Consider the following 19,713-nt stretch of genomic DNA (forward strand, 5'->3'; position numbering starts at 1 on the left):
TGCACAGTCTTGTTCTTCACTCACTAAGCCGTGTCCAACTCTTTGCAACCCCATGGACTGGAGCCTGCCAGACTCCTCTGTCCATGGGATTTCCCAGGCCAGAATACTGTAGTGGGTTGCCATTTCCTTCTCCAGGGGATCTTCCTGACCCAGGGATCGAATCTGCGTACAGATTCTTTACCACTGCGCTGCCTTGGAATCTCCCTGCACAATCTAAACGAGGCAAATTAGAAATCTACTGGCCGAAGCAATGCAGCCATCCTCCGTGATCTGGATTTGTTGTCGCTGATACTGAAGGTTTTAAGGCCTCCTGCATCTAAGAAGTCTCTGGGAAGTTCCTTCCTTCCTTTGATGTCTCGCCTGGCAGGAGCTTTTCAGGTAGAGGGAGAAGGAGCTGAGTCAGAACTGAGTATGAGAGCCACTCTCCCATGAATGGGAGGGACCTTCCATTTGTGGGTGAAGGGTGCTTTTGCTGAAGGCCGCATGGTAGAACCACACCTCGCCTGCTCAGCACACTTGCTATAGTAATTTTTGCACACGCGTGATTTCAAAGTTATTTTTATTAAATGTCTGACGTATGTGCTTTGTGTGTGTGTGTGTGTGTGTGTGTGTGTGTAAGTTTGTCAAGTTTTTCTGGAGCCATCAGAAATTTTAGATTCTTTTCTAAAGTCTAAACCCTTGCTTGGCCGTGCCCCCCCCCACCCCCCCCCCGCCCCCCGTCCCTTAATCCACCCCGCTGGCCTGACCAGTTTCCCAGGGACAAAGCCTTTATAATGGGGATTTCTCTGCGCTTTTGTTAGAGTGTCTATATGGTAATTTCCTTTAGGTAATTCAGTATAGCTCCTGTAGTACTCTAATGCTGTAAAGATGGAGAATTAGCTGTGACATTCTCTAGTTAGACTCAGTGACCTGTGAGGTTTTTAAAATTATTTCTGTTACTGACATTGGTGGCACTTGCGATGTGTCATTGTTAGCAGATGCCCCTCTCTCCATGGTCCCAGAGGGATAGAGAAAGAAAGGCACTCTGGATAAGAGCCAGGTGGCATGAACGAAGGTTTGGAGGCAAGGACAGCTGTGCGTGAGAACTGGAGAGCAGGTGAGCAGTTAGAGAGGGTGTGCATGTTCAGTTGCTCAGTCATGTCCCACTCTTTGAGACTCCATGGGCTGTAGCCCGCCAGGCTCTGTCCATGGGATTCTCCAGGCAAGAATACTGGAGTGGGTAGCCTTTCCCTTCTTCAGGGGATCTTCACAACCCAGGGATCAAACCCAGGTCTCCTGCATTGCAGCCGGATTCTTTACCATCTGAGCCACCAGGGAAGCCTCAAAATACCGGACTGGGTAGCCTACCCCTTCTCCAGGGGTCTTCCCGACCCAGAAATTGAACCCGCATCTCCTGCATTGCAGGCGGATTCTTTACTCACTGAGCCACGTGGGAAGCCCTATAAAGGACACAGAGGCAAAGAAAGAGGAAAGGGAGTTTAAAGCCAGGTGGACCTGGGCTTTGGATATCCTGCTAAGGAGTTTGGAATTTTTATTTAGATAGTGAGAAGTCATCACAGATATTTATATGTGTGACGTGATTTCAGAATATGGTTCTGTTAACAAAAGGAGTGAGTAGACTGGAGGAGAGAGAGAAACTGGGGGCAGGAAAACCAATTAGGAAGCAATTGCAATTGTTCAAGAAAATGATGCTCTTCACCACAATAGTTCTGTTCCTAAAATAATGAACTAATCATCTTGCTTCATTTTATTCTTCTTATTTCTGGGGCTAGAAAAATCACTTAGCCCTTCTGTGACTCAAAATCCTTCCCTATTAATAGAAGATGACAAAATCCTTATCTTACCTCACACCGGGAGGTACTGAGAGATGCTTGTAATTGTAGCCAGGAAAGGGGGGGAAAACGTTCTTCTAAATGCCAGTGATGTCATTTCTCTCCAGGAGAGAAATTGCTTTTTGCCTCTAACTTTTTATTATGAAAATTTCAGACCTGCGGAAAAGTTGAAAGTGGAGTAAAAGCATCCTAGTTAAGCTTCTAGAGAAGTTCCACCACTCAAGAAGTGGCGTTTCTAATACATGCAACAAGTGGGATTACAATCACTGTTCCTTAAAGTGAAGTTTTGTTAATAAATAAATGAATACAGCTTCTGTCCCTCATATTTTTCATTAGAAACAAAATTGTAAGGGATCAGTCCTATTGCTGCAATGGAGGTGGAGGGCCGTCCCTTATCTGTAGACAGAGCTAAACATGGTTATTTAAGTGGAGAATTGGGCATATTGCTTTCAGGTATTCTTGTGTTTGGGGCCCCTGGAGGCTGGCCTGGTAGCAGAGGACACCTGGCCGTGCCTTTTCCACCTGCTCCCAGAGTCTCTCTGACAATGAGATGTCCATTTCACTGCCCTGAACCATAGCAGACTTCTCTCCTCTTTTTGGAAAAATATCATCAGTATCTGTCGCAGAAGGCAGTACAGATTGAAAATGTTTTATGCTTTGCCAAAATGACTGTCTTCTACCTTTCAGAGAATCCATGCTCGGTATCTCTGATGAGTTGGGGCAAGGTCTTCTGAGGGGTAAAAGAATAAATCACGTGGGGACACTCCCCTCAAGTAGGTTACAGCTGGGACCATGATCTAAGAGAGACTGTTGCAGAGGTAGCCTCAGTGTCGTCTTAGTATCAAGTTCAAGATCCATAAGGATGGTGGTGGTGGTGACAGACAGAGTCCCACCAACACAGGATGGGAAGATTTAGACTTACAATGAGGAACTCCAAAAATCATCATTTTATGTATGAAAACTAAGTGATTATGGAATGATGTAATAAGAAGACATGGCAGGAAGGCATAAGAAGAAGATAACATACAGTACTTTCTAAAGTACACTTACATAAGGAAGAAGTGATTAGTTCTCCAAAATGGAAATATTTGCTCTGGTACAGTAAATTTTTCTGTTTAATTTGTTCTCACTTACCATGCATTTCTTGGAAAACTTAATGGCAAAATTCATCACCAAGCAATTGGGAGATTACAAATTATAGAAGAATAACTTAACTTTTTAAAGCTTGCACAAATTAGGTCTTATTTTAAGGGCAGTTTAAATATCACAATATGAGTTATCAAGATATGAAAAAACATGGAAGGAAATTAAATGCATGTTGCTAAATGAAATAAGCACATCTGAAAAAGGCTACACACTGCATGATTCCCACTATATGACACTCTTGAAAAGACAAAACTACTGAGACAGGAAAAAAATCAGTGATTGCTAGAGGTTGTAGGGAGAGAGGGGTGAATTGGTGGAGTACAGAGGATATTTAGGGCAGTGAAACTATTTTGAACAGTATTAAAATGCTGGATATGTATCAGTATATATTTGTTAAAATTCATAGAATGTACCGAACTGAGAGTGAATCCTTATTTAATTTGTGGACTTTTGGTGATAATGACATCTCATTATGGGTTCATGGTTTATAACAAATGGACTCTGGTGGGGGATGTTGGTAATGGGGGAGGCTGTGCACATGAGTAGATGGGAAACCTCCTGCTCAATTTTGCCCTAAATGGAAAACTGCCCTGAATAAAGTTTATTTTAAATAAATAAAGCTTATTTTAAAATAAATGAAAAAATAATGTGTATGTTGCTTCCAGTTGACTTGGAACAACAGAATAGAGTTTTCTCGTGAATTAGATGAAAACTCCCTTTCAAATGTCTACATATACAGTTTTTCCTCCTCTTAAAAAATAAATATTAGTGACATATTTGGATAGATAATACTCAGACTTCCCTGGTGGCTCAGACGGTAAAGAATCCACCTGCAATGTGGGAGATCTCGGTTCAATCCCTGAGTTGGGAAGATCCCCTGAAGGAGGGCATGGCAACCCACTCTGGTATTCTTGCCTAGAGAATCTGCATGGACAGAGGAGCCTGGCGGGCTGCAGTCCATGGGGTCACAAAGAGTCGGGCACGACTGAGCGCCTAAGTCACAGCACAGATAATACTCATGCATGGAACAAAATTCAAAAGGAAACAAGTGGTAGAGAGTTAAAGTAAGCCTCTCCTAGACACCTAGATCCCTTCCCTAGAGACAATAATTGTTAACTAGTCTGGTGCATACCCTCGAAGAGAGAGACTATACATATACAAACATACACATTTACTATTGCTGATGTTATCATTACACAACAGTGCAGACTAAACATACAGGAGTGCAATTTGATTTTTCACTGAACACATTTTGGAAATGGGCTCACATCAGAAAACATAGAGCTTCCTCATTCTTTTTAGTTGCTCTATAGTATTCCATGGGCTCCCCAGGTGCTGCTAGCGGTAAAGAACCTGCCTGCCAATGGAGGTAGACATAAAAGATGTGGGTTTGATCTCTGGGTTGTGAAGATCCCCTGGAGGAGGGCACGGCAACCCACTCCAGTATTCTTGCCTGGAGCAGCCCATGGACAGAGAAGCCGGCAAGCTACAGTCCATGGAGTCACAAAGAGTCAGACAGGACTGAAGTGACTTCAGTTCAGTTCAGTTCAGTCGCTCAGTCGTGTCCGACTCTTTGCGACCCCATGACTCGCAGCACTCCAGCCTCCCTGTCCATCACCAACTCCCGGAGTTCACTCAGACTTACATCCATCGAGTGATGCCATCCAGCCATCTCATCCTCTGTCATCCCCTTCTCCTCCTGCCCCCAATCCCTCCCAGCATCAGCATCATGAGTCAACCCTTTGCATGAGGTGGCCAAAGTACTGGAGTTTCAGCTTTAGCATCATTCCTTCCAAAGAAATCCCAGGGCTGATCTCCTTCAGAATGGACTGGTTGGATCTCCTTGCAGTCCAAGGGACTCTTAAGAGTCTTCTCCAACACCACAGTTCAAAAGCATCAATTCTTAGCACACACAAATAGTTTTCCATTGTGTGAGCACAGCATGGTTTATTTATGAAATCTTCCTGTCAGTGGGCATGGTGGTTCCTCATTATCTATTTTACCAGTGCAAGCAATGACTGCAGTGAGTATGCTTTTATTCACTTGTCCACTTTGTGTATGAGTATGTTTGTGGGATACATTCTTACATGTGGAATTGCTTGCTTAGAGTATGCAAGTATATGATTTTGCTTCTTGTCACTCAAATGCCCCTTTCCGAGACTGTAGAGTTTGCATTCCTACCACTAATGTATTTTTTCATACCTTAGCTGACACACTGTGCTGTTAAAGCTATTGCCAATCTGACAGATGAATCTGGATATCTTGTGGCAACTTTAACGTCCATTTCTCATACTAAGAGTCAGATCAAGCATCTTGGCACATGTTTAAAGTCTGTTTGAATTTCCTTGTCTTTGAACTATCTACTCATATTCTGTCCCTTTTTTTTTTTTTGACTGGTAAATAAAATAAAAATCCTATTTTATTTTTATACCTTATTTTTCAGCCGTAATATTAAGTTGATAGTAGCCACTGAACTTAAAATACCATAACTCAATCATTAGCTTCAAATTAAAAAAAAAAAAAATGTAGAGGCCTTTAACAACCCCTGAACACACTTTGATATATAACTCACTGATACCTGACTTTTTCTTTCCATCTCATTCTAAATGCCATCTTATAATGAAAGCTTTTCTCATTCCTCAGGCTTGCTCAGGATCCAAGAGTCCCAATCTTTGTTTGTTTTGTTTTAATCCCAGAAGAGTGTTTGTCTTAAATTCAGCCTCAGATATTATTATCAATGCAAACCTTCTGAAGAATTTTAACTCATTAAAATAACAGCCTTAATACTCTCTTCCAACATTCATAGACTCTGCTTTTCAGTAGCACTAAAAATCTAAGCGCCTTTATCCTCACCCCCTTTCTCTCCATAAGAAGATACTATCTGGTTCATTAAATATGGAAATGAAATATTTTTCACTTTCTCATTCTGGGTATGGTTTAAAGTGTCTTGTTTACAGTCTTCAAATATCACATTGCTCTTGGTGTCTGATATTCTCAAACTGTCGATTAAAAGATACATATTTTACCCAAAACAGAATGTCCTGAATCAAAAAGATTTTGATTTTTCCTTTGAAACAGATTTATCGTACATACATATCAGGAATTTGCTGAGAGTAAAAGGGAAGGTAAGTATACAAGGAAGATGGAGCGTGGCATCAAATACGATAGAGATCTGGAGGTAGGTTTGTAAATACCAGGCTATATGTAAGAAAAACTATTTCTGGGTTGTTCTTTCTGAGCCACAGTGCAAGCTTTCTAACCCGGGGAGGGGTTGGCAGATGCTCCCTCCAACCAGGCTGGACAGAAGCAATCAGTTTGAGAAAAGAACTGCTAGTATCCAAGCATCCTGTGGTGAGATGAAACCCACTTACAGAGAAGTTAGATTTAGAGAACATATTCTCCACCCAGAGGCACTTCACTGGAGCAGCTCTAGTTAACCTTGATATAAACTTTAGATCTCTGTTCATTCTTATTAAAAAGAAAATAGACTGTAGGTAGGAGGCTAGACTGAAGATATGATGTGTGGAGTTTTTTTTTTTAATCATTAGCCAAATTCCCTAGAGAATAAAACCTATGGCAGAGATTGCTATGATGGCCCCTGCAATCCCAGGGCTGCAAAAGTGAGACACAGAGATGAGACAGGGGAGAAAGGAATGCAGTTACTAGGCAGGCGTGTTGGGGACTGGCCATAAAGTCATGAAGAATTACGAGCCAGTTGCTCATCCTGCAAGTCACCTTGAAACAATCCATCAAATAGAGGTGGGGGTGGAGAAAGGAAGAAGGATTTATCTTCTCGGCCTCTAGTTCCTTGACTCAAAGTTTTAGTCCCCTGAACATCTGGGTTGTTACTCGGCCATTTCAGGGAGCCATTAGGGAAGCCAGATTCCACATCTTAGCAAGCTGCCTGGAAGAGGCGGGAGGGCAGCAGCCTTCCCTGGGCATGAGTTTTGTCAGGTCAGACCTGGGCCAGGAACCACTGATGAGGTTCCTGTTATGGCAGGTGAGCTGTGATCCCACCAGATCCCCACCCCAATCCCCCACCCTCTCCAGCCCCAGGAGGCTGTCCATTCAGGACCATGCTGGGGCTGGGGGTCAGGTGAAGCTGGGTGGGACATCCCAAGAACCACACAAATTAGTCTGGTATGGCCATGTTTATAAATTATGAAGAGTTATTTTAAAGCTTTTGAGGATCCAAGAATTAGTGCTTTTATGAAGGTTAATATGAAGGACTTTCAGATAAACAACTCACCACATCATAATGAAGGTGAAAATTCTATTATTTACTAGATTTATGATGACAGATTTTTTTTATGATCATTTAGATTGATTTCTGGGCTGAGTTTACTCATTCTTGATCAGATGACTTTTATGATTAAAGTTGATTCTGAAGGAGTGTTCATTAATTTAAAAAAAATGCATTTTACCACAGTTCTTTGTTTCCAAGTGGTATATAATAATTTCTGTTAAGAAACATGGGCTTCCCTGGTGGCTCAGTGGTAAAGAACCCACCTGTCAATGCAGGAGACTTGGGTTCAATCCCTAGGTTGGGAAGACCCCCTGGAGAAGGGAATGGCAACCCACTCCAGTATTCTTGCCTGGGAAAGCCCATGGACAGAGGAGCCTGATGGGCTACAGACTGTGGGGCTGCCAAAAGTCAGATGTGGCTTAACGAATAAGTAGGCATGCTCACACATTAAGAAACATATCTCAACTTCTAGACATGTATTTTACCAAAAATCCTATTGCACTAAAAACTACCAAGCTCTTACCTCTCTGCACATTCATTCACGTGCTCACACCAGAGTCCCGTCCTGTGCAGCCAGAGGTGGGAGGGCAGATGGTGATGATGGAAGTGGGGGAAAAATCGGTGGAAGAGTTTATTGATGGAATGAGTTTCGTAATCTAAAAATAAAATGGCCACAATTACTTATCTTGATGTGACATCCAGATAACATTTGGAAATTTACTTAGAAGTAACAGGAGGGTCTACACGAAACCTTCTGGGGAAAAAAGTCAAGCTTTTCCAAAAATGTATGTTCTCTTGGATTCTCGGGATTCTGGAAACTTATTTCAGTTATCCAAGTGAACAGACCGTCTTTGGTATCATCTCCATATATATAGCAAAAAGCTACCTTTGGAGAGCAATACATGGACACTTGTCCCCACAACTGTAGTGTCTTTATGTCCTTTCTGCACCCCCCGGCCCCCACCAAAAGCCCCACCAAGAACAATTTGTGTTTTCCTGCTTAATGCAGATTTCTATCTATAGGTAGTCTGTCTCCTCTGGCTTCCCTGTACACATCTGCCAACCCCTTCCCGGGTTAGAGAGCTTGCCCTGTGGCACGGAAAGAAAATTCACGTCCTGACTTCATATTCTACAGGAGAAAGAAGACCGCACGAGAAATTCTCTTGCTACTAACTGAAAGGAGTTTATCACCTTATTAGAATGTTTAATGTCAAAACTTCAAAGAGAGGACCAACATTTCAATCTGAACCTAGCCTGAGTTTCCCACTCTCCCTGGAATTTCAGTGTCTGAGAGGAATCTGAGCAGATGTGCAATTACATGTTAGTGTCTGAAATCGGGCGCAGCCCCCACCCAAAATGAGTGTACACTGACTCCCAAAGGACTCGTGTCCAGAGGGTGGTGGAGGGAAGGAACAACGGAGGCAGCCACATGCCCACACACTTAGCCATCTGCTGTTCCAACCACACTTCTCTCCCCTCCGTTTCCTGCAAATGATTCATCTATTCTTTTTCTCCTTCTTCAAAGATAACTGTGTAGGCATTCAAAGAGGGGAAAGTCATTAAGAAAAGTGGAATCTGGAGTTCTCAGGATGAGGTAGAGCAGATTAAACAGTCTGGAATTTCACAAAGCAAACAGCGTGGGCGAAGGCTCCGGGCTCCTCTCTCCTACTGGTACCCTGTTCCGTAAGAGCCACTTGTCATCCGTCGTGAGCAGGTCAATGAAAACAGCTGCATGTAATCTGTGAGTGACTGAGCTGCTAAAGAGCAGAAGAGGAGAGGACAGGGGAAGTCAGTAGAGGGAGGAGACACCATCATACCTGGCTTCTGTCTCTGACTTTACATGAATGAATGACATCTTTATGACTTTCTTTAGTAAGCAGACCAAAAGGCTGCCATCAAAGTCATGCTTTAAAGGAGACCTTGACCCATAGCCAGAGAAGATGACTATGGCCATGTCCCCACCACCAAAGTATTTTAGTGACAGCATGCTACGTGTTGATAAGCATGCTCAAAAAGAAGGACTTCGTAGACAGTTCCTGAATTGTGTCTCTTGGAGGCGGACGACCCTCGGTTCCAATCCTGGCTCTTCGTTCAGCTTCAGGGACGTTAGGCAAGATTGCCAAACGTCTGGGACTCTCAGTTGCCTCATAAGTGTGTTGGGGGATAAGGATACCTCCCTCCAGGGGTTGAAGTGAGGACTGAAGTGGATGATGTAGGTAAAGTACTTCCTGGGGTCTTCAAAAGGAAGTAGATACACAGATATCAGATGATTAGGGAAATGCCTTATTATTTCATTTCATCTTCTGCCACACCTACACCTTGATGCTAGCAAGGTCAAGAACTCAAAGGAACCAACTCTATAGACTATTTCAGTAGATGCATGTGTGCGTGCTAAGTCACTTCATGGCATCCAACTCTTTGCAACCCTATAGACTGTGCCCTCCAGGCTCCTCTGTCCATGAGATTCCCCAAGCAAGAATACGGGAGTGGGTTGCCATGCCCTCCTCCAGAGGATCTTCCCAACCGAGGGATTGGATCTGGGTCTCCTGCACTGCGGGTGGATTCTTTACAATCTGAGCCACCAGGGAAGCCCTTTTTCAGTACAACTCTAGCCTATCCTCATCAGGAGAGAAAGGGGCAGTCATCATGGGGGAACCAGCAATCAAACTGCAGGAGACATACTCTTCTTGTTAATGCAAGACACACCGGAAGGGGAGGAAGAGAAAGGCAGAGAGACAAGGAGGGCCTGATGTCATCTTTCCCACCCCCAACAGTCACCACATCCCGGTGGCAAGTGAAAGGCCTGAGAAGTGAGTGATCCTATTGCTGAGTAGAATGAACAGATCTCAGATCAGACTAACTTCTTAAAGACTCTAGCACGATGCCTCCATTTTTTCACCTGTAAAATGGGTGTCATAATAGCACTTCCATCTTAAGTTGTTATGAAGATGAAATAAGATAATCTATGTAAGGCGCCCAGGACAGTCAGCAGTACATAACTGTTATCTACTGCTATCATTCTGTATCCTTTGTCAACATGTGGAATGTTAACAATTCATTCGTTAACTTGTTTATTGATCAGCTTCCATTTGATAAATACTTGCTCACCCCATTAAGTGAACTGAATCATTCAGTTACACCATCCATTTATTTATCATTAAATATGTGTTCAGATCTTAGGCTGTGCTGGTGCTGTGCTGGGCTCAGGAGATGCCAAAGCTCATTTGGCAAGAAGCTTGAAGGCTACTCAAGGAGAGATGTGTAAAGAAAAACAGGATAAGACAAGGTATAGAAAGTGTCAGGAGTGAAGAAGGGATTCATTTTTTGAACTTTTTGAAAAGGAGACGCTTTTGGAACTAGATCCTGAGGAGTTAGGACCTGTGAATTTCAAGTAATTAAAACATCTTGTGAAAAGGGATGAAATTGTTAAAAAAAAAAAAAAAAGTGGGCTGAGAGCCACGAGAACTTTGGTGTGGGTGGTGCTTGGCCATCTGCCTGGTGTCTTTCCCTGAATTCAGGCTCAATCCTGGGCTGAGGCCATGGAGACTCATGTGCAGCTCAGCACTATCCCAGGAGTTGAACCCAAGTCTACTCTTAGTCAGAGGAAGTGTAAGTAGTTTATCTAATCAGTATCTGGTCAGCTGGGCTCCAGGTTTATCTAATCAGTATCTGGTCAGCTGGGCTCCAGGTTCTGTTCTGAACTCCTGTTTCATCTCCATCTGTGGCAGCTTGATCCACGTTGGGTATTGCCTGCCAGATTCCTACTCTTCATCCTCTCAGGTAGGGTACAGACTGATGACCTCTTGTTGAAAATCTCTGATGACCACCATATGGCCAGCCCATCACTGCCTAAACAGGAACTCCCATTTACAATCTGTTTCAACTGCCCAACAGAACTGCCCCTAGAGTCCTCACATAAACAAACCTGGTTTGGTTCCCCACTGATGGAATGTCTAAACTTCATTCCATCTCTTGCTAATGCTCTACCATGGTGTTGGTAGCACCAAACATGTGCTGTAGGGGACACAGCTTATGCAGTATGCTTCAGCAAGTTCCCCACAAGCATTTGGACTTAGAGAAGACTCTTGAGAGTACTTTGGAGAGCAAGGAGATCAAACCAGTCAATCCTAAAGGAAATAAACCCTGAATATTCATTGGAAGGACTGATGCTGAAGCTGAAGCTCCAATACTTTGGCCACCTGATACGAAGAGCCAACTCACTGGAAAAGACCATGATGCTGGGAAAGGTTGAAGGCCAAAGAAGAAGGGGGCAACAGAGGATGAGATGGTTAGATAGCATCAATGGACATGAATCTGAGCAAACTCCAGGAGATAGTGAAGGACGGAGGAGCCTGGCATGCTGCAGTTCTTGGGATCGCAAAGAGATGGATACGACTTAGTGGCTGAACAGTAACAAGGTATCCATTAAAAGCCCCCAGAGATGGGACTTCCCTGGTTGTCCAGTGGTTAAGAATCCACCTTGCGATGCAGGGGACACAGGTTTGATCCCTAGTTGGGGAAGTAAGATCCCACATGCTGCAGAGTAACTAGAAAGTCCGTTAGCAACAATGAAAGACCATGCTTGATGCAGTGAAAATCCCACAGCCCACAGCTGAGACCCCACACAGCCAAATAAATAAATATTTTTTAAAAAGCTCTGGGAGTATATGAGCCTTGGTGTTGTGGGCCCAGGCCTGTGTGTTCTCATTGGCGTTTGATGGTGTGTGCCTTAACATTGCTCAGAAGATAAGACACCAGTCATATGCTACCAGCTACAACTTTTAAAAAACAAACTTGAGGATAAAGTCACAAGAGGAAATGCAGACCATTTGGAAACTTGAGAACCCACACATTCTTTATGTGATTTTGTCTTTCAGGAAGGATTTCAGAGTTTCAACCTGTTTTAATTCTAGCCCATCTGGCTGCTTCATTAATGAAAACAGCAACGTCTTCTAATGCTCTCATGTGAGGCAGTACTTCCAAAAGATAACAGAAAGAACTTTTGGATTTGATGTACCATATTTTGTCTTTCCCCCTTCAGGGGAAAAAAAAAAAACCAAACTGGAGCACATTTTAGGGAGAGTATGTGCGTAGAAATAGTGAGTCATTCCTTATGTTGTAGGTCTACTCCGGTGCGTGGGGTTTCCAGAACAATTACATAAGTGTTCGCATAGCCAGGAACTTTTGACATTTGTGGCAGCTTAATGGAGCTCTTTTCTTCATTGAAAATATCCTAATTGTTGTTTCCTGAAATTTAAAATGCATAAAACTAGTGGAGCAGTATAAATTGATTTTGAGGCATTTCTATCAAGTGTGCTTTGCTGGCAAAGAAACTAAGGAAAATGTATTTGAAATGAAATACAGGTGATCAAGTTGTAACACATACAATAATCTAATCACCCAGCAAAAAAACTGCCTGGGAGCATCAACTGTAAGTGAGATATGTTGGTTTCTTTGTCTTCTATCATCCTTCAAGATTTCCTTCACAGTCTGAGAGTCTGCAGCCCATTAGTTACTTGGACAGCCTTAAATAGGGGAGTTATTTAATAGCATGGATCTGAAAAGTCTGAGGTTCCTAAAGTCACTAGAACACACCAATATCTTGCTTTTATTTTCTCAGAAGATCACCCAGGAAATAATGTGATATTCTGAATGCCACTAATATGTTCCTTAAAATGTTATTTTTTTTTTAAAGAGCCTCAAGTTCCAAGATATCTTCCAAAAAAAAAGAGAAACTAGAGAAAGACCCAACTAAAGCCATTGTCAATTCTTCTCCATCTCAACAGTGAGCGCCTCACATCCAGGGTTGAAGGGCTTTCCAGGGAGGGTGGAGTGCTTGGTTCTTGTGGATATTTGTTCAGTGTCTTGCACAACTTCCCTAACTGGCTTATTTTCCTGCAGATAAGAGGTGGTAGTTGTGGGTGTTCCTGTATTTATTGGTTCAAAAGATTGGTGCAAAGGACAGTCAGGCAGAGCGGGCACTGACTCACAAAGGTTGCTGTTTGCTTGTGAGCTGTGTGTTCCTTTTGAGGGGAAAGAGCATAGTCCACCAGGTCCACCTCTGCCCAGCGCTGCCGGATTCTTTCCACATGACCACACCACTCCTTGAACACCTTTCCTCTGTAGCAGAGTTGACGGCACAGGACACCTCAGGAACCCGATAGGGAAGGAGCGCTGAGGTGGTGTGAACTGCGTGGGCTGTGGTCATGTAGGTGAGGATATAAATGGAATCACAAATGTAGCGAATGTCCATGTGACGTCCAGTCGTCATCGGAATGTGCTTGTTGAGGTTGGACAATGACATGCTGTCCAGAGCTATTTCCAAGAATCTACTGTACACGTACCCTAGGGGCTTAGGAGGCAAGGCGAAAGGAGGAATTTGATGTCCCTGCCAACTGCATAATGGAGATGATTTTTTGGGAGGAAGTGATGTGTTCATCCCAGGACTAGGAGGATAGAGGGGGGCGAAGAGGCAGCCTTCACAGGTAAGAAAGCACCACCAGAACCAAGGCCAGGTTAGAGCATACCCTCTAGACCAACAGAAAGGAGTTGACGTGAGCTGCCCTACATGGTTTCATGGAAAAACAATTCTTGTGACTCTTCATATTTCTGCATGGTGGTCATCAAGTCCAGCTAGCTCTATCTCTTTGGATTCTAGAATTCATCTTTCCTTCTTTCACTCTCTACTCAGTGAGTTCAGTCTCTCACCATGTCTCATGTGGATTACTACAGTAGTCTCCTAACTGGTCCTCCTGCTCTCAATCTTGTCCCAGACAACCCATATCACACCCAGGGGATTTTGTCTTTTCACTGTTTAACAATGCGACCTGGACTTTCCTGGTGGCACAGTGTATAAGACTCTGCCTGCCAATACAGGGGATATGGGTTCAATCCCTGGTCTGGGAAGATCCCACATGCTGGGGAGCAACTAAGCCCATGGGTCACAACCTCTGAGCCGGCGCTCTAGAGCCTGTGAGCCAAAACCACTGAAGGCCACGTGCATAGAGCCTGTGCTCTGAAACGAAAGAGACACCACCGCAGTAAGTCCACACACCAGCATGATGCATAGTCCCTGCTAGCTGCAACTAGAGAAAGCCCAAGCAAAGCAAAAAAGACCCAGTGTAGCCAAACATAAATAAATAAAATTATATATATATATAAAAAAAGGGACTTTATCAGGAGGATTTCTATCAGCTCTCTGGAGGGTCCAGAAGATGCCTAAATTGATAGAAACTGGCAGGGATGGGCCTAGGAACACTCAAGTATTGTCAGTGCCCTGATCCAGAATGAATGATTTTCTGTCATTTCTGGGGATTTTTTTTTTTTCCCTTTCTATCCTCCTTTAAGATTTTGATTCCAAGGAATAAACAGTGCTCCGGCTTGGTAAGGAAGCCACTCGTTGGTGAGTAGAGGGTTGTGGGGTCTTCCCAGGTGGCATTCATGGTAAAGAACTTGCCTGGAAATGCAGGAGACAAAAGAGACCTGGGTTCGATCCTTGGGTCGGGAGGATCCCCTGGAGGAGGACATGGCAACCCACTCCAGTGTTCTTGGCTGGGAAATCCCCTAGACAGAGGAGCCTGGTGGGCAACAAACAGTCCATGGGGTCACACAGGGTCAGACACGACTGAAGCGACTTAGGATGCGTGTACCCAGAGGGTTGAAAACCCCTAGATTTAAAAGTCTCATCAGATTTTCCAGTGGAGAAGATGTAATCCTTCTAGAGAAAGTCAGATTGGAGAGAATAATGTATGAGCAAAAACCAGTGTGTGCCCATGACATGTTGATTATAGAATGGGCATATAAGGACAGAGAAAATATGTATTATCCCACTCCACTCTGACAGCTTGTTAACTTCTCTCTCTTCCTCAATAGACACTGAATTCCTTGAAGGAAGAGCCATGTCTTACTCATCTTTGCATGCCTGCTCTCTCATAGACACTCAAAGACACACAGCATAAATACTCATTGTATGAAAGAATGAATCAATGTCCACCTAAATGAAAGCTTTGTTTCATCTAGTTTATAAGTTTTCACCATGACTTTATGGTCCTCCAACCTTTAGCCATCCTTCTCCCTGACCTAAACTGCTCAACACTGAGCTCAGGAGTACTCAATCCACTCGCTCACCCTCTGGGCACCCCCAACAGGAAAGGGAGAGAACCACGAGACTATATGTCAGATACAACATATCTGACATATTTCTGCCTCCATTTAGCCAACTCTTCTAGCGTCATTTTGGTCTTAGGAACTCGTAATATGCATTTTTTCCTGGAATGTGTAGTAGTTCTTGATGAGCTGATAGCCAACTATCTTATTTGACGTAATACAATGGGAGGAATGTGCTTTGAAATCAGACAGATAGAGGTTCCAATGTGAACTTACAATTACTAGCTTTGTGACCCTGAATACTTTTTTTTTTAAAACCTCTCTGGATCTTGGATTACACATATATTTATGTTTGTCGTGTGACAGATATCTGGTAAACATCAGCTCCATTCTGGGTTGGGGACTTGTCGCCACTGAGAGGGGAGGGAAATTTGCAGTGCTGGGGGAGGTGATTGGAACTGAAAGGGAAAAGAGAAGTGGAATGAATGTACTGATTTGCTCTAACATGAATCAAAGTCAAGGGTTAACTTTTTGCCGAACTGTATAAAACATACCAAAGTTTTAAAAGAAGTAACAAATACGTTTAAGAGAGATACAAGTCTTTATATTTTCTGAAGCAGCAACAGAATTAGATACGTATTCTTCAAACTAAGGCTAGCACAGGTGTAACCCTGGAAGATATTTTCTTCTCTAGGAGGTGTTGTTTTGCTCCACTCCAGGATGCACTGGGATGAAATCCTGGGTGCATTATAGATTTTTAGGAAGTTTCACCTGAGAGGTCATTTTCATGGAAACCCTCGAGCAAGATACATCACAGACTGGACCATCAAATGAGCAAGCTGCTTTGGAGCAGCTGGAAGTGAGGGTGCTGAATCTGCCCAACAACTTCCCCACTTCTGTGGCACCCTCAGTTTTTGTCATTGTCTATCTCATCAATAAAAGAATATTTTAAATTACTGGTGCATGTTATAATTAATTGTATGATGTAATAAATTTTAGAGAGGTCAGTTCTAGAAAAAGAAATTTAAAAAACATCTTGGATATTACTCTTAATTTTCTCTTCACATGTTAAAAAAAAGAAATCACAGATAGCAGATTTGAAGGTACTGCTGTAGAAGTATAATTCGAGTTTCTCTCAAATTAAATAAAAAATGTGTTGACCTGAGGAGAACAGAAATCAACAGCTCAGAAGAGCATGATACGCACACCTCCGCTCTCCCACATCATTCCTTTAACTCGTTTTTCTCCTTCTCCAAAATTCTAGGCTGCTCACACATCCCAGACTGTTCTGCAGGGACGGGTGTGTGCTGTCCTGGTGTGCTAACACATGGTTTGGAGGAGAAGGAAGATATGGCGTAGAACTGGAGGCTGGTGAGTTAAAAATACACACCATGTTCTACCCTGCAGTGGGGCAGACATGCGCCACCACAGCCTGAGGAGAGAGAGCCTTGATTTTTCTCTGGAGAATCCCTTTTTCCCTGTAGGAGAAACATTTTTCCATCACGGTGCCTTCCCCTATCCTAACCGAACGGAGAGCACATACGTAGCTGAAACTAGGTCTCCCAGATGCTCTTGAGCTGGAATTTTAGTGTGGAGACAAGTGATGCAAAAACTGAGAATGGTTCTAAGTCACTTACTCTGGTAGCAAGGGCCAAAGGGAATTGTATTATTCCTGCCACTTGAATTCCTACAGCTTCTCTCGTACTTTGATAAAGTGGATTCCTGGCTTCTCCTTCTGTTCCGTGAGCTCTTTTGTATCCTTCCAATACATTCATTTCTTTGCTTAAGATACCCGGACTCTGCTTCTGTTATTTTCATCACAGAATTCGGACCAAAATCGATTATCAGATACTGCATGTTTCAATATGCAATGCTGGAAGGGCAGTATTTGGGAGGTGGAGAGAGTCACTTGGAATCAAACATTTATTCAGGCACCAAACTCAATTTTCCTCAAGCCATTTAGATCGCAATTGTTGGCTTTACAGCATCGCTTGCAAGCCTAGGAAAGAAAAGGAGCCCTTGAACCAATTTTCCCAGGGGTTCATTTGGTTGAAATCACCAGATTCTCTAGCTCTGCCAATGCAATTCTAATCAGCCCCACAGATTCTAGAAAAAGTTCAGTGATGCTGGTCTAGGTGGCTAAGTTTAAATCAGTTTTGTAAGAAGCAGCCTGGAAATTGCTCAGTAATTATGTAACAGATTATGATGGAAAAGCAGCCACTGCAGAGAGGTCAATAGGCATTTAAAAAATCACTGCGTGGGAAACTTTTCAAACCACAACCCTCCATTAGGAGCCTACATTTCCCAGAAGATCGTCATTCCTTCATTTAGGCAGCAATTTTAAAGTCAGCCGGAACCACTGTTTCTGCATGACAGCCACTGAGAAAGAGACAGGCTGTATTTTACTTTCCTGTAAGCAGCATCTCCTGGTCATGGCATTTGATATCCCTAAGATGTCACACTCTTTTGAAGTGTTTTTAGCTTTGGTTTGAAAAGTATCCTAAATCAGCAATGACCAGCCTTCTCCTGATGGAGCTTAGGGAGCAAGAGGGAGCCAGGGAAGGAGTGCAGAGAAGATGAACTTTTGGAAATCTTGACCAGAGCCCTCCTCAACTTGCTGGAACTTCCCTCCTCCTCTTCTTTCCTTCCCCGCCTCCTCCTCCACTCTTCCTCCACCCCACTTCTTCCCCTTCTGTCCTTTCTCTTCCTTCCCCCATTCTCCCTTCTCCTCCTCCTCTTGTTTGTTTTTGCTGCAGAAGCTGCTCCAGCAGCCTAATGAGGAAAAACCTCTGTCTGTTCTTTCATTCAACAAGCGCCTGTCAAGGACTTATTCCATATACATACAGAATATATTCTCTAATATCCTGTACCAGGCACTGGTAAACTAGGAAGGCAAGGTCTTTGCCTGCCAGGTGCTTCTATTTCAATGCAGAGAGATGATCTGCTTGGCTTATAGGTAGACCCTGGGTCTAACCACTGGGAGAAGGGGAGTCAAATGTCCTCACCTCCCAGCTAGAAATGGTTGTTTGCGCAAAGTAGCAATTAGTTCACCAAACACTTTAGACAATGAAAATCAAAACAGGAAATCATTGACCAGTTAGCTTAAGTGGACCAGAAACCAGGCCTTCCCTTTCCTGGTCAGCACCACAATCCTCACTCTTCCCCTTCCAGCTATCTCATCGTCTATAACCTTGTCACCTACCACAACGTGCTCTGTTGCTGTGGGTTTGATGGCGATTAGCCATAATTTTTGATTAGGATACACAATATTCCCCTGAGATGCACACACAGTCCTAGAAAGCATATACCTCTATAATCTGCTCCCATCATTTGTCAAAAATTATTATTTTTAAACCTTTTCTTCCTTGCTCAGAAATCATTCAGGAAAAGAACCACATTTCCAATGGGGCATTTGCCTTCTTGGTAGACACAGTCATTAGAAACCATGCAGAGAGGACACCACACACCTAATGATTGTTTTGCATCAAAAACACTAGAATCCCTAGAAGGAACATTGATGTCATGTTGATAACAACGCCTCTGAATTTATAACAGAATCTCAGTCTTCCATGACCTGTTTGCCTGATTCATCCACATAAAAGTTGACCAATGTATTGGAATCTGGGATTAATATATACATACTACTATATATAAAATAAACAACAAGGACCTAGTGAATGGCACAGGAAACCATATTCAATATTTTGTAATAACCTATAAGGCAAAAGAATCTGAAAAAAAAAGTGTATGTGTGTGTATATATATATATATATGGGCTTCCCTGGTAGTCAAGAATCTGCCTGCAATGCAGGAGTCGCAGGAGATGTGGGTTCACTCCCTGATTGGGAAGATTACCTGGAGGAGGGCATGGCAACTCACTCCAGTATTCTTGCCTGGAGAATCCTATGGACAGAGGAACCTGGCAAACTACAGTCCATGGGGTCGCAAAGAGTCAGACACAACTGAAGTGACTTAGCATGCACACATGTGTATCTATTTACATAAAGTGAATCACTTTGCTGTACACCTGAAACTAGCACAGCATTGTAAATCAATTATATTTCAATTAGAAAAAAAGAAAAGCAGATCGGTTTAGTGAAAAGGATGGAAACCACACACAAATAAACCATTTACTATAATAATATGGACTCTACAAATAAAGGTAACATTTCTCCAGCACCTGTAATAGGCCAGGCCCTATGCTAAGTGTTTCATATAATTATCTCACTTAATCCTTACCCCAACCTTTCAGGCAGGTACTATTACTATAACCATTTTACAGATGAGGAAATGTAGGCTCCAAGGCTAACTATCTTGCCCATTCATAGGTAACTTCTTTGAGATGGAGACAGCAGTTGAAACCACAGCTACTTGACTGCAGAA

The 19,713-nt window shown here is 43.1% G+C and overlaps 1 protein-coding gene across 6 annotated transcripts in view; it reads left to right on the forward strand.

The window, feature by feature from the left end:
- The window catches only part of LOC147371375 (uncharacterized), a 63,624-nt gene that overhangs the window by 8,604 nt on the left and 35,307 nt on the right, over positions 1–19,713 (forward strand). For 4 of the 6 annotated variants that reach the window (XR_015164804.1, XM_086403783.1, XM_086403782.1 and 1 more), the window contains exon 2: positions 16,595–16,701. Coding sequence is in view for 3 of the 6 variants with exons in the window: in XM_086403783.1 (XP_086259909.1) it covers positions 16,595–16,701 (107 nt within the window). In the remaining 3 variants the exon portion in view is untranslated. The other 2 variants (XR_015164805.1, XR_015164806.1) reach the window with 2 other exon arrangements.

This window comes from Bos grunniens, chromosome 5 (assembly GCF_055505025.1).
Source record: "Bos grunniens cultivar Pamir isolate PY7600 chromosome 5, Bosgru_T2T1.0, whole genome shotgun sequence".
In the NCBI taxonomy this organism is placed as follows: domain Eukaryota; kingdom Metazoa; phylum Chordata; class Mammalia; order Artiodactyla; family Bovidae; genus Bos; species Bos grunniens.